At 35.0% G+C, this 15,340-nt stretch overlaps 1 protein-coding gene and 1 pseudogene across 3 annotated transcripts; both read left to right on the top strand.

Annotated features, from left to right (window-relative positions):
• The first annotated feature begins 10,478 nt into the window (after window positions 1–10,478).
• On the top strand, window positions 10,479–11,268 carry LOC126591462 (uncharacterized; annotated as a pseudogene).
• Window positions 11,096–14,822, top strand: LOC126591463 (uncharacterized). Of its 3 annotated transcripts, none has more exons than XM_050257159.1 (5): window positions 11,096–11,165; window positions 11,925–11,993; window positions 12,370–12,425; window positions 13,107–13,154; window positions 14,110–14,822. In XM_050257159.1, the coding sequence occupies exons 2-5, from the start codon at window positions 11,951–11,953 to the stop codon at window positions 14,278–14,280; spliced, it is 318 nt and encodes a 105-aa protein (XP_050113116.1). In that variant the 5' UTR covers window positions 11,096–11,165; window positions 11,925–11,950; the 3' UTR covers window positions 14,281–14,822. The 3 variants fall into 3 exon arrangements, with proteins under 3 accessions (XP_050113116.1, XP_050113115.1, XP_050113114.1); XM_050257158.1 differs by having other exon boundaries at window positions 11,101–11,145; XM_050257157.1 differs by lacking the exon at window positions 11,096–11,165 and adding an exon at window positions 11,270–11,357.
• Window positions 14,823–15,340: the final 518 nt, after the last annotated feature.

The following is a 15,340-nucleotide window of genomic DNA, read 5'->3' as shown; positions in this document are numbered from 1 at the left end:
AATCAACGCTATGTGTGGAATAAATGAAATACGACACAATATTTACGAGGTTCCTCAACAATCAGTGCAACTGAAGTATGTCTTTGGAGCAGCAGTAGTACTTTCTTTATTATCTGGAATAATAGGAGTACAAAGATAACTCTCCTTATTCTCTCCCTATTCTTTCCCTCTTCTTCCTCTCTTTCCTTGCCTCCATAACTTCATCTTATTGATGTTTTTTTGTCATGCTTTGGCCTTCATTATATAGACAAATGAATAGGTAAAATGTCAAATCAAAATATGCCACACTTACTACATAAAGAACACCACACTTACTATTTCACCTAAAACATCCACTTTGGGTGGCACGTTTACGCATCCATATGTAGCATCCACAATTAGAATTTCATAACACTCTCCCTAGATGCCAATATATCAACAACAATTGCCTTGTTAAAATCTTGATCTGTTTGTGGATGCTCCCCCTGATTTCAAATTCTTTAGGATGATGCGTGTTGATGCAATACTTGAACTTATGTAGGCTCATCATTGATTCTTTTGCTTGAGTCTCTTACATAGCAGAAGTGGAGTGCAAACTTTGCCTTTAAATAATCTTTCAAAACATCACTTCTTAGTGGCTCATCCATGCTTGACAGCTTCAGTGTAAAAAGCCAACATCATATCAATTGTTCTGAGGTGTTTGTTGTGGAAATTTGAGACCTAACAACAGTTGAAGATGACTACTCGAGAGCAATGCAATGTTAGCAATCAGTTTCAGATCGGACATTTGATTTCAGATTCCAATCGATTGCTCTCTTTCTCCTTGTCTTGCAAGTAAGAGCAAGGGCAAAGAAAAAGATAGAGAAAAAAAATATGATACGAGATACTTTTGCTTTCAATTCTCATAATATGAGATACTTTTACTCTTGAAGAATTTGATGCTGATATAAAACTTCTCAATCAAAACTATTTTCTTGCTGAGGAAATGAGTTAAACATTTTGAAAGACTTGGTTGAAGAGGTATTACCGGAAAAGAAGAAAGCTGAGTATTCAAGAGGCTTTATTGAAGATGCATTCTCAGAGAGTAGGGATAGTGAGGCATCCTTGCAGGTTTGCCTTGCCATGAAGGACAGAGGTCGACATATATAGGGATTTCCTAATAACAGGTAATCGTGTTGTTAGGACCATTTCCTTTACGCTTGTTAGCAACAATGGTGTAGTTGAAAAAGTAAAATTCACGGATTTCAACTTTGTCAGAGATCCTTGATAAAGTTGCTCGTGATATCCAAAAAAATGAGATTGCATATGAGAAATGCAAACAAACTTTGTTCAGGAAATCTTGCTTTTGAAATTCGAAGATGGTTATACATTGCTTCTTCAAAGGCATCAATTATATCTAAAAAACACTCTCAGAAAGTTGCCTTCTTGTGAAAATTGCCTCTGAGATTTCTCTTTATCCGACCTCATTTTCTTTCATCATTTCTAAAAATGGCTTGCCTATCTTACCGTTATTTTGATTTCAATATTGTAGAAGATGCAGATATGATTTCTTAGAATAATTTCTGGCAACCATCTTCCTCTAACGGTCCTCTTACGGTTGGGGATTCTATGATGAAGAATGATATAGCCGCTAGCTAGACAAGGATAAAAGGATACTTTCAAAACAGTATGATGAATTAGCTATTTAAGACTCTCTGGCTTTCAGTATTCAGTGTGCGAGCTCTGTACCCAATATGGGTCAACGTCTATTTGCTCGAACTCACCAAGTTTAATCATTAATGGCTGAGGTGGCAAGCCTTAGACAAGAAATTTGAGGGGATCAAGCACGAGAATAGAGAGTTGCACATGCTTGCAAATAATTAATCGACGAGCATGAAAAGAAAGTTATACCAGCTGTAGGAATTTGAAAGTCAGATTCGAAGTGACCATTAGAGGTTTAAAACTTTATTCCAAAGGCACCTATCGACTCCATCATCTAGAGTTCTATCAAGTACTGAGGCTTCAAATGATCAACCTTTGATGCTTTCCCCTTTTAAGTTCCGCCACATACTGAGGCTCCACATGATTAGTATCTAGTGCCTCCCTCTTCTAGGGTTTTGCCAAGTACTGGACTTCACATGAGCAACCTTTGTGAAAGCTCATTTCCTTCTTTTTTTTTTTTTTTTTTTTTTTTTGTAGTTGTAACTCACCTTGTAAATGATAAGAGTAGTGTTGGCATATTATTCGATCTGCAACTCGAGATAATATTTCTTTTAAAACTTAAATCTTTAAAAAGATTCTTCAGGAGTCACAATCTAATATCATGAACTATTGCAAGAGATTTAGTATGTTGCAACAATATCATAATTAAAAAACTCATTAAGGCAACTTATATCATCCATTGGTATTGAGTACATAATTTGTGCTTTACCTTTCTGAAACTTACTTCAAGCAACTTGAATACTTCATGGATTCTCTACACTTCATGACACATTACCCTTTTGGAACTTATACAAAACAATTTTCTCCCATGTATACTTGAGGGAATTACTTATGGAGATATGATGTGGGCATCTCACAACCTTTCGTTTATAATTCTCCATTCATATGAACTCGTTTATAGGAGTATATCATAATTTTAGGTTTCAATTAGTAACATTGTGACATATCCTGTGAGTGTTCTCACTGTATTACAAATGCCCAAATGTAACCTTCTTGTTTCAACATACTTTGACTATTTGTATTATATATAGGTTCACTTTTCCATGTTCTTGCAAAATTGTAATGGAATTGCCCCTACATTTTTACCAATAATTTTTCCTTTCATCGACTGACAAAAGAACGTGACTCAATATCAACATACCTCATTGATGAATCTAGTATATAGTAGCTACTTGTAAATTACTATTAGTTATCATCAATCCATGATCCCATGTTCTCATATGCATGCGCATGCATAAAAGCTTTTCATTTCTTTAGATATCTATTGCCTCTTCAAGGGCATTATATTGCCTTTTCCAGGACAATCATAGTTTAGAGGATGCGAATCATAATCTCCTCTTGAGAGTTATAGAGCTTGGATTTTAATCTTCACTTCCGAGAGTTGAGTTATTGGAACCTATAACTTCGTGAATTAAAATAAGACAAGGTGGGTACATCTCCGTGAATTCTCATCGTTCTTCTGGAACAGTCTTTTATCCCCCTAATGATGGGAAATCTGTCTTATCAAAGTAACAATTCGCAAACCTAGCAGTAAACATGTCCCCATTCAAGGGTTCCAATTATCGAATGATAGATGGTGAATCAAATCTAACATAAATTCCCAGTTTGCGCTAAGGCCTCATTTTAGTACATTGTGATAGTGTAATAGGCACATAGACAACACAACCAAAAAACTCGTAAACGTGTAATGTTTGGCTAATGCCCAAACACGACTTGTACTGAGGAGTATTGATGGTTGGCAACAATTCTCAATCGAACTAATGATGCATCATGTAAAATGACATGTCCTCATGTAGAAACCTGCAATTTCATTTTCATGAGAAGAGCACGGGTAATCAATTTTAGCTGCTTAATAATTGCCTCTGCTAAACTATTTTGAGCATGGACATGAGGAACATGGTATTCAACATCAATGCCTAGATTTGCAATAATCATAAAAAGTTTGAAAAGTAAATTCTCCAGCATTATCAAGTTGAATAGGATAATCTGGGAATTGTGCTAGTAATTTAATTATCTGAGCAAGGAGTATCGCAAATGCTACATTTCGAGTAGACAATAGGCAAACATGTGACCATTGAGTAGATGCATCAACTAAGACCATAAAATATCGAAATGATTCGCATTTTGGTTGGACTAGTCCATAATTATTCATAATATCTTTAATTCATATTTTTGGAATTCATGCATGTACTCAATTGTACATGGATTATATCATCATTTATACAAATCAAGGAACTTTTGGTCCTTATTTAAAGTCTATGGACTGAGGCTCTTATGCCCTATATTACAAATAAGTTGTGGCATTGCGGCATTTCAAATCTATGGTACTTATCAGGGAACTTCATGTCCAATCTTATTGTATTCTGAGGATCAAGGGACCTTATGCCTTATTTTTTTTTTTTTTATGATGATGATGACTAAGGAACTTCAGGTCCAATCTTTTATATGATGGAACTTCAAGTCCAATCATTTTATATGATGAGGATCAAGAAACTTCAGGTTCCATATATACTCATTATAACAAAATGTAAGTACAATAAATAAATTAAAGCAATAGACAGTAATTCCAATCATGGTAAATAAATTGTCTTTAAGTAAATAAAACTTGTGACAATAGCTTTGAACCAGTACCATTCATTTAAATATGTCAAAAATAGAAAGAAAAAAAAAGTGATGATTATGTCTCCATCATTTATTCTTCTTTTCTTTTTCTTTGTATGCCACTTCCTTTGTTTCATCCCTTTTATTTTATTTTAGTTTTATTTTCACAACTCTAAGTCTTTTTAGTTACCTAGGAAGTGACAGTAACAATATGTCCCAGTTTGTGTTCCTCCTCCGGTGAGTTTCGAAGGAGTCGAAACGGTTCCCGTAAATTTTGGTGTCAAGAGTAGTGTATGCACCTTATGAGATGATCAAACTGTTAGATCTGACTCAAATTTTAGTATAATATGGACAAGAGGAAAAAGAACAACTTTTGTGAAGAAACAATTTCGAACTGAGCTATTGAAAATGGAATTTTGATACTCATAAGATGGCTGTCCAATTTTCTGCAGATTAGAAATTGGATTGGTTTTTAAACATCTGCAACGATCACACCATTTGATTTTTCTGAAATTTTGATATGTTTTAGGTACTAGGCGAATGAACAACTTTCAAGAATGATGTATTTTAATCAGATTTCTGGAAGTTGGAGTTCAGACGCTGTTTGCATGGCTGTTAGTTTTTCTACGGCTTTTGAGTCTGCTTTTTTCTTCTGTGAGATTTCAACTGACAGAGGTGAGAGGTAGGTAGTGCTTCATCGGATTTGTGGCATTGTGCTTTCCTTTGACACAAGAGCTTTTTATGCTAATAACGTGTTGTGAAATTGGCGGTATGTGTGTAGTGAAATAAATGAAATAAGACACAATATTTACGAGGTTCCCCAACAGTCAGTGTAAGTGGAGTACGTCATTGGGGCAGCAGTAGTACTTTCCTTATTATCTAGAGTAATAGGAGTATAAGGATGACTCTCTCTATTATTTCCATCTTCTTCCTCTCTTTCATTCCCTCCATAACTTCATCTTATTGATGTGTTGTTCTCATACTTTGGCCTTCATTATATAGACAAATGAATAGGCAAAATATCAAATCAAAACCTACCACACTTACTACATAATGGATTCCACACTTACTATTTCACCTAAAACATCCACTTTGGGTGGCAAGTTTATGAATCCATATATGGCATCCACAATTATAGTTTCATAATAGGGTGGACATAAACCTTACCCTTCTAGAAACAAAAACAACAAAGATACAAGGAAAATTGGGGGGGGGGGGGGGGGATGAAACCTAACCCATCTAAAGCAGAACCTGAAGTTCTAAACTTGCAAAACAGAACAAGGAACGTGAAAAAGAAAAGAAAAAAAAGAAAGTGAGACAAACCTGTATGCCAAGATGAATATTAATTTAAGAAGCGGAAACTAGGAAAGCCAACATATTATCTGAAAATAAAGCAGCACGAACCGTAATCGGAGGGGAATCATGCCATACCAAAGTTGGAGAAGACAAGCCCATGTTAGCAAAAAAAATTTGCAACTACATTTCCTTCACGATATATGTGAGTGCGGTCCAAACAAATAGATCATTGTACGAAGAGGCCAAGGAGGATCAAAATCAGTTGATTGGAAAACAGAAATAACACTAGAAAGTCACTTTCCAACCAAAGACAATGCCAACCATACTGATATGCAAACTCTACACCAATAATAACTGCTGATAATTCTGCATAAAAAGAGTTGCAGTTACCAATCCTTTGGCAGAAACCACCAAGAAACTGACCATGGCAATCCCAAAAAACTCCTTCACAAGCAAGACGACCAGGATTTCCTTTAGACAAACCATCTGTATGAAGTTTAATCCAAGGAAACCAAGAAGAAGACCAAAGCACATAAAGGATAGTTGGTGCCTTGCGAGGAATAAATTGGATTCCCAGAGAAGAAATGATACGAGTATCAAAGCCCTGATAATAACTAGGAATCAAGAATACTATAAAAGAGTTTTTGGTTTCTTTCATTCATCTAAAAGCACAAGAATAATTTGGTTTCTTTCATTCATCTAAAAACAAAAGAATAATCACACAACAAATTTTTTTTTCTTTTTTTCTAAAAAAGGACCAGCTGGTGGCGTCGCCAAGGCAATCCACACTTCAGGGGGCATGGGAAGACTCACATAGGCATTTCAACCTCCCCTGGCTACCATCGTGCGATTCACCATCCCGTCATGCTATTCGCCACCCTCGCGAATCGAATCAGGACGTGCCATGTGAAAGATGGGGTTAGAATTGGTCTCCAACCACTGGTCACATGGTGGTTTACACAACAAAATATTCTAAAGATTGTATTATAATTGAAATAATCAATTAATAAAAAAAAAGAGAATATAAATTCCAATGAAAGAGATAATCATTCCAAATAAAGATATATTATCAATCCAAATCAATGGTAGTGTTTTTAGAGCATAAATAACATGATATTTTAAATAAATATGATACTTTAAATAAAAATTCAGTACCGAAACAAGAAACTGCTTTTCTTAAATAACTCTAAAACCATCTACATTTTCTCAAAACAAAATACAAAAATATTAATTGTAAGGTTGTTCATTTGCCATGGGTGTCTAAAAATATGGCCCGATATGCCTCCAATTGTCGCCAGGATATGTGAGTTCACTTAGGGTGCGTTTGTTGCACCAGGCTATTTCGGACTGGACTAACTTCCGGGACTAAGTTGAACTGGTTTGGCTTGGACTAAACTAGATAAGGATAGTGAAGTGTCTAGACTAAACTATATACTAAATTATTTTTAGGATCCAAATTATTTTTTTATCATTTTTAATTTACTTTTATCTTGGAAAACAATAAACAAACAAATTTTATATTATAAAATATTATTTAGTAGTTATTTAATTTTTAGAAGCCTAGTTAATGTTTCACCTAAAAGTTTGCCAATTACTTTTCAGAAGATGAGAACCTAGATAATTTGCAAAGTCTCTCTCTCTGCCACTTTGCAATCTCCTTCTCTGCCTCTTTGTTTCCTAACAAATCCATTGCAATTCTTAAAATAAAACCAAAGAGCAAGAAAGAGAATGAAAATTTAGGAGTTAAGGCGGGGTGCATATGTGATTAGCTCGAAGGTGGGAGATGGGGGTTGGATCTGGTTTTGGTTTTAGGTTTTCTTAGTTTCTAGCTTTTTTGGGTTTTCTAGGTTTCTGACTTTTTTGGATTTTCTGGGTTCAAATTTTGGGAGTTGAATTTGGTTTTGAAAAGGGAGAGACTGCAAAATTCCACAAAATGGGTTTACAAAACTCCATGGAATGAATTTCTTAGAGAACGAGTTTCTGAGAGAAAATGAGTTTTCTAGGAAGAGGGGTTTTCTGGGAAATGAGTTTCTGACCACAGATCCATGGCAGCTTCGTTGAAAGATGAGTTATCTGGAAAATAAAATAAAAATAGGAGTCGGCAGATACAAAGTGGAGAACTCACGAAGGGGTGAACAGAGGAGGGGCAAAGCGGAGTTGGTCTTAGCAATCCACCCAGTTTCTAGGGAGGGGGGACGGGGCTCGCTAAGACCGCCTAGTGAGGCGTTTAGTCTGGGCGAGTCCCCTTTGGTCTCATTAAACCTAGTCCCCTTGCAAACAAACATGGGATTTCATTAATTAGTAATCCTAGCCAATCTAGTGAAACTTAACGAGGCCAAACAAACACACCCTTAAATTGTAGCATCTTTTTGCATGACATTTTGAGGATAAGTTCATCTCATATGGAAGAACACATCCCAATTAATAAACACCTAAAAATCAAACCACTTAAAATAACGTGATTTGAGTTTTTTATGATGGATATTGTGATTTTCGTGCATATATTCGTGACATACATGTAACTCAAGATTAGGATCTTACTTGGTGGAATACACCGAGTTTGCTCCTCGCCTTAAGACTACAAGCCCTCCTACATGATCCTACAAACCACGAACAAGAATGCACAAAATTAGAGCTTTCATGTACAGACTTAGGATGCCGTGCGATGAATTAGCTACATAGAGTTTCCTCTAGGTTTTCCCCATAGGTCTCCGCTTTTACTGTGATGAACTGAACGTATAAAGAGATTTTTGTGACAAGGCTACGAGGGAGAAATTCCTCTATAAATTTCGATTGCAAGGAAATGCTCTAACCCTCACGTCAAAACCTCTATTTATAGTAATCATGACAAACATATAGTGTACATAGGTTAAGCTGGTTGGTGCTCAAGTCAAGTCCATCTAGTTAGCATAATTCTTTGGATACTCCAAGGAATATGAGCACATGAGTATCTTACCTCTTACGTAATCAAGGTTATATATTATGAGAACACCTTTCATTTGGGTTGGTCTCAACTATTTAATTATATAGAAAAATTATTTCGTTTAATTAGCAAAAAAAAATTATTTCAATTGTAAGACATCAATTTTAAAAGCAAACAAGACATCAAATATGGGTAAAACTTTCGCCCCTCATCAGTTTCCATACCACATTCGTGACGAGTTCAAACGCAAAGTTAAAAGAGAAATACTAAGAAGACTCTCAAAATTGACTCTTCACCACCTTTTTTTTAGTACATCAATATTTTTACACTAATGGGAGGGAGAGTTTGGCTAAGCCACATAATGGGCAACCTAATTTGGTATCAAATTCATTATCTACGAGATTCGAACCTAAAACATTTCATTTCAAAGTGAAGAGGAATACAACCAGACTGTAGTATTGAGTGACTATGTTTTTAGTACAATGTATGTTTTTATAATGTTGGCACAAAAATTATGCCAAAAACATGAAGTGACGAAAAGTCCATTAAAAGTCCAACTTTTAAAAAGTCTCCTTAATATTTCTCAAAGTTAAAATGATATGTATAGAATCACATGCAAACCAGCAAATAGAAATACATATAGTTCCAACACCAATAATTAACCACATTGCGGCATAAAGCGGGATACTCATACTTGAAAAAGAAACTACAAAGTCTCTTGGAAAGATTAAAATACAAACCCAACAACCTCAAACTGATTTTTTTTTTTTTTATGGAACTCTAACTATGTAGCATAGTCCAATTTACTTTACCATCTACAGCTTACAACATAATTTTGTTTTTTTTTCTTTTACTTTTACTTTTTTTTCTTTTTTTTTTATATGAATTTCATGTCTACACGTTCTATAATTGATTGACAAAAATGATGTTGGCATGTGGGCACCAAAATTATTTTTCCAAAATATATGATAAACAAAACAAAGTGTTAGAAATACTAGTATTCCATCTGACAAAACAAAAATGATAAATATTACTGTTGTTGCAGTTTTGATTTAGTTAGGAATATGATTGTATAAATCTTACGAAATTTTTATGGCATTCTGTCATATTTTATAATTTTTAATAATATTTGTAATACTTATTGGGTAAAGATTTTATTTTTCCTACTAATATAAATAGACACAATAAGGTGAGAAACTACACACCTCAAAATCACATCAAACTCTGCTGCACCTCTCTTTTCTCTTTTTATATTAGTCAGTTAAATATGTCCCACAACAACTATTGTTTTTGAAATGTTTTATTCTCACGCAAAAATAAATACAAATAAAGAAATGTTCTTATTAAAATTTGCAACCCACTTTTGGCTCCCATGTTATAACAACAGAGCAGTTTTGTTCATCATTATAAATTATGATATATATTTGCAATCTTATTCATTATCGTTAGATTAGTTTAAATTTTAAAATTTATGTAACAAATAGATATAAATTTTATTCAAAATCGTTTAACAATGATAAATATAATAGCAAGTATTATCACCGTTTGAGAGCAAAGAACAAAAATACACTGATAATAATCCCTCGTGAAAGATGAGTCAGTCGAAGCTTCCAATACGTTTCCAATTTGTCGGATTAAGTGCCTCCAGCTCACACACATTATTACTTATTCTAAAGTAGGGGGGAGGGCAGGCGCTATTCACCTTTGTTTTGATTTTGCTTTATTTACGACAATGCCAGCCGAATGTGGCTGGGTTGGGGGGTGATTCTCAAAAATTCAGAGGGTGATTTTGTCTTTTGAGGTCAATTCCTCCCCCCTCGATTTTGCTTTATTTACAACAAAACCGTGGGATATGGGGCTGGGTTGGAACGTAGTTATTAAAAGTTAGGAGGGTAATTTTGTCCTGTGCATTTGAGACGGATTGGGGTGGGTTTAGGTTTTGCTGTCATTCAGTGCGGGTTTCGGGTATGGCACGCCATGCTTCCTCTGAGAGATGGATAGAGACAGACGGAGCGAGAGAGAGAGAGAGGGAGAGGAAGGAGTGGGGATCTCAGCACCCTTGCTGCAGATCCTCGATTTCATGAGAGTGGGAGAGGGGGGACAGTCAGAGAAAAGCATGGGGGGCCTTCGGGACTCGCAGACCCCGCAAGAACGACACAGACGGTCTCGCCTCCGTCGTCTTACTCCTCATTTCTCTGTCTCTGGAATCGATTGATCTATTCGAAGAGGATCGACAGTTCTGAAATGGTATTTAGATTGGTAAGGTTTGTGCGTGTGCGGTTGATGATCGTGGAAGCCAGCGACACCCAGACTGCAACATCGAATCCTCTCCGATCCTTATTCCCAAAAGCTCTCCCTCTGATTTGTCATCAGGTAAGAAGGAACCTACTGGCCTCAGATTGGATGATAAACGTGAAGAAATCACACTGACCAAACCGTGAGCATCAAAGATTGATTCTTTTTTTTCCTTCAATATAAATTTTTTCGATTTCTTCGAATTTTTATTTTATTTTTTCTAAATTTTCTGTTCATGGTTTTTTTTTTCCTTTTCTTTTCAGGAATTCAACAATCCCAGAGGTTGAAAACCACTGAGAAGAAAAGATCTCTCTCTCGATCTACTTTAAAGTGATTGAAAATTGGGTTTGGTGATTTTTCTGCTGTTTTTGTATGTTTTAGCTATTAATTGCCTTATAGAGGTTTTTTTGTTGCTGTGATATTTGTTGAACTGAAAAGGGTTTGAAGGCTGCTGCTTTACCGTTCGATTTGCAGATTCCATGTTGCATGTGCTGCTTTATTGCAATTTTTTAAATTCATGTATGAGGTACAAGGAAGATAAACGACTAAAAAACAAGTAGAGGTTGGTTACTAAGCTAAAAGAACAAGTGGTATTTTTTGGTTAATTGGTTGGGTTTTTGGATGGCTCTTCTGGGTTGTTGTTAATTGTATGTTTTCTGATTGAATTTGGCATCTATTTATCCAACGGATTAGTGAGCTAAAACTACAAGTGGGGTTGTTTTGATTTTTGGGTTGTTTAATTTTCTGTTATTTTATTGAATTGGATTTTATTCAATGGGGTTAGTGAACTAAAAGTGTAATTGAGTTTGTTTTGGTTTTGAATATCAGAGTCTTACATATTTGATTATTTATTGTATTTCTCCATCTAATGCATATGTGAAAATCATGAAGTTAGAAGATCTTGGCTTAATTCACTTTATAACTTACAGTGCATGCATGCTACCAAGGTTAGAGGTAGAACACTGGAATGTCAACTTAAATTTATATATTGCTTAATTTGATTCCTTTGTTCTGTTAAAGCTCACAGAGATGGTGGGGAGGATGAATTACTTTATTTTTATTGTATTATAAATAGTCTTTTTTTTATTTCCCCCGAAAGTCTGCTTTGCTATTTAATCCTTCTTTGCAGGCAAGGATTTTAGGTTTGAATGCAAAATGTTTCCTCAAAATAGGGGGTTGTTGTTTGATGTCAATCAAGGTTTGTGTTGCCCTTATTATTGTTCTCAAAACTGCTAATATACTGTTTCAACTTATCTTTTTAGGCTATTCTGCCAGTTTTCACCTTTGAATATGTAGCCCATTACCTATAATTTCCCAATGACTAAACTTTAGACGAAAACTTTTATAAATGGCCACTTTAACTAAATGTCGTACAACTTTTTGTTAAAAATTGTCACATTTTAGTAAGCTAATAAATTATTGGTATGCACGTATGGACCGAAAATTAGATGGAATGTGGTTGAACATGACGATTGGGGGAAATTAGGCATTTTGGTGTTTTCATTTTGTTTGTCGCATTTTGTTGTTCTTGCCTAATTGTGATTTAATTAGTTTCGATTTTTAACTTTGGATAGGTGCTGTTTCACATTTTGTGCTCATTTTGGAAGTGATTCATAGGTGCTCTGTAAAGGTTAGTCTTATACTCATTTTTTAAAAACTGTGCATAGTAGTAGGTAAATATTGTGGCGTGTTAAAATCCTTGCTTTTGTGGAGTCTCTTTTTTTTTTCTTCAGATTTTGGGGCTTTTATTTGCAGGCTTCGAAGCTCTTTGTACTCAAGTAACATTGCCCTTGAGGTGAAATCTATGAATTTGACATATTGTTACTTAAATTTAATGAAAAGAATATTATGCTTGGTCCCAATTACGATGAGGAAATTAACATGACTCTGGTTTTCCTTTATTAGCTTTTTGTTGAAAGGTTGAGTTCGATGAAGAAATATGTATTTGGATTAGGCTCTGTTCAGGTGATTTTTTGTTTCATATTCGTTTCGGCCTGGCCATTAGTAAGATTTTCTATATTATTAGTAGGGAGAAACAAGTTTCTATCAGTTTGTTAATATGGATTTTCTTTGTCATTTCAGTGTAGTCATAAGCTAGGTTTAAGCCTTGAATTGGTTTCTTTGTAGTTGGATGTGCATTTAACTGCTTAAAATCTGTTTGTTTCGTGTTGAGGACTAACTAGGTTCGCTAGATGCAAGAGTTTTATTTTTTTTACATTAGAAATTTAACCTCTGTTGCATACCTGAGGTGAGAATTTTGCTTTTATAATTTTTATTTACTACATCTAATGATCTTATTTACGAATTGCAGGAAAAAGTTGTCATGTCAAGCAAACAATTGAGCCATTTAAAAAGTTTGGTGAGTATCTTATGTCTTGGTTTGTGTTCAAGCTTGGGTTTCTTAGTTAAGCATCAGTCAGTATATTGTCATTCATTTATTTAAGATGTGGTGGTACTGTTGATGACATGGCTATAAATCACAGGATTTTTTATTTCTGGTAGAAAAAGAAATTTAAATTGAACCAATTTTTGGTTTTTTGTGTTTGTGGATGTGGTGTATTGTTATAGCTTAAGAAGAAATTAAGAAAGTTTGGTCATTTGCTTCTCGACTTAAATTGGATTGGTTTTTTTAAATTTTTATTACATGGTGTTTTTAGTGATGTTGTTGCAGCTTTGAAAAAACAAATTTGAGGTTTTTATTTAGTGAGACAAATGATTTTTTATTTGGTTAAAGAGGGGGTGGGGAAGAATAGAGAAGGAGGTAAATTGTGCTAATAGCTGCTCGAATAGGTTGTTAGTATATGGATGGTTAGATTAGGAATTTTTTTATTGCATTTTGTGATTGGGATCTAATTGCAGGTTTCATGTTGTATGTCTCAATCTTTAGATATAAATTATTTGATTAATACATGGTGTTGGCTGATTTAAGAGCGCACACACTTATAATCTCTTTTAATACCATGTTAGAATACGAACGCTACCTCAAAACCAGCAACAATAATAAGTTGACAGTTGATCGTTTCAACTTATCTGCAAGGCTTTTTACTTTACAGATTTGTAGTTCATGCTCTTAACAGCTAGCAATGTATTTAGCAGTTTTTAAACATGAAGTAAATCTCTGTGTTTGAAATTTCACACTTGACCTGATTGGAGTCTAAGGTTTACAACTATATTATTTAATTGTTGAATTTTTCTTCATGGAATACCCTGCATTTTTATGCCTTTTCTTTTTACTGATTTTTTAACCCTTTTTTTTTTCTTCATGGAATACTCACATTTTTCTGCCTCTTCTTTTTTTGCTTCGGTGGCTGAAGCACCACCTTAATGGCCACATCAAAAGCAGCTTTCACATTCAATTTTATTCTCCCAAAAGCTACAAATGTAGCTCCAATGATGGGTCGAGTAAGGTCCCTCAGTCCATGATTCACTCTCGATCATCCGTTCCCTTTTGCATGTCGGATGAGTGGCTGGATTTCGAAAGCTAAGTTCAATTTTTAATTCGATTCTTTACTGTTAGCATAGATTGTCATCATTTCTGCCTTTTTGCTGTGAATTATTTCCAGATTTTGTTGCACTGTTAGGTCAGGTTTTGAGGGTTCCTTTATTTGGTTTTGGGGGTTCCTTTATTTGTTTCGTTTTCTCTCATTTTGCGGATGCATCTCTGTGTTCTATGTATTGTTCTTAAGTACGGTCAGTTTCCTTTATTTTTTTTGGGTTTTCAGTTTGTTAATCTGTGACTCTGTGTTTAGATTTTTCGTTCGTGTATGATTAAATGGGTATTGGGTTTTGGTTGTTGAAATTATGATTTTTTTCCTGCTTAAGCTTCTTGCTCATTTTTCTGGAAATGGGAAAAATTGAGGAAATTGATAAAATGGAAATGGGAAAGATTGGTTTTTTAATTTTTGGTTTTGTGTTTCTGCAGGTGAAGTTTCTTTGCCGGGTGGGAAAACAGAGGAGGGGGACAAGGACGATGGGGACACGGCGACGAGGGAGGCGAAAGAGGAGATTGGTTTGGATCCTAAGCTAGGTATAAATGTTTGATCTTTCATCACTATTTGTTTCAAATTTAAGTTTGATTGAGCTCAAATATGTGCATTTGAGTGGACACAGAACTTGGTTAGTTGAATTATATGTTTGCGAAATTGCAGATTGATGCGTTAGTTTCTTTGTATTGGAAGGTGAAGGTTGGGAACTTGAGTTGAGTTGAGGCTAGAAAGAAAGGCTCGGGACTTATCATTTACTTTTCGTTTGCATTCGAAATGAGTTTGAATGTAAGGTTTAGGGTATTAATTTAAAAACCAAAAACTGAGTAATCATACTGGTAGATTGGAGGTGTTCTTTAAGAAGTATCTAGCCGACATGGTCATTTAGTTTGTAATGTACTCATACGTTCTTCGTGTTGTTCTGTTAAGTACACGTCCTTAATATCTACTAACTTTAATCATGTGCATCTGAGTTTTCAAGATACATCCTCGGAATCCATAATTTGTTGACGGGCTGGAGGGAGAGGATTGTTGGAATTTTTGACTCGGGTGCGGGTGGGTG

This window comes from Malus sylvestris, chromosome 11 (assembly GCF_916048215.2).
Source record: "Malus sylvestris chromosome 11, drMalSylv7.2, whole genome shotgun sequence".
Taxonomy (NCBI): domain Eukaryota; kingdom Viridiplantae; phylum Streptophyta; class Magnoliopsida; order Rosales; family Rosaceae; genus Malus; species Malus sylvestris.
This window is presented reverse-complemented; position numbering and strand designations above follow the sequence as displayed.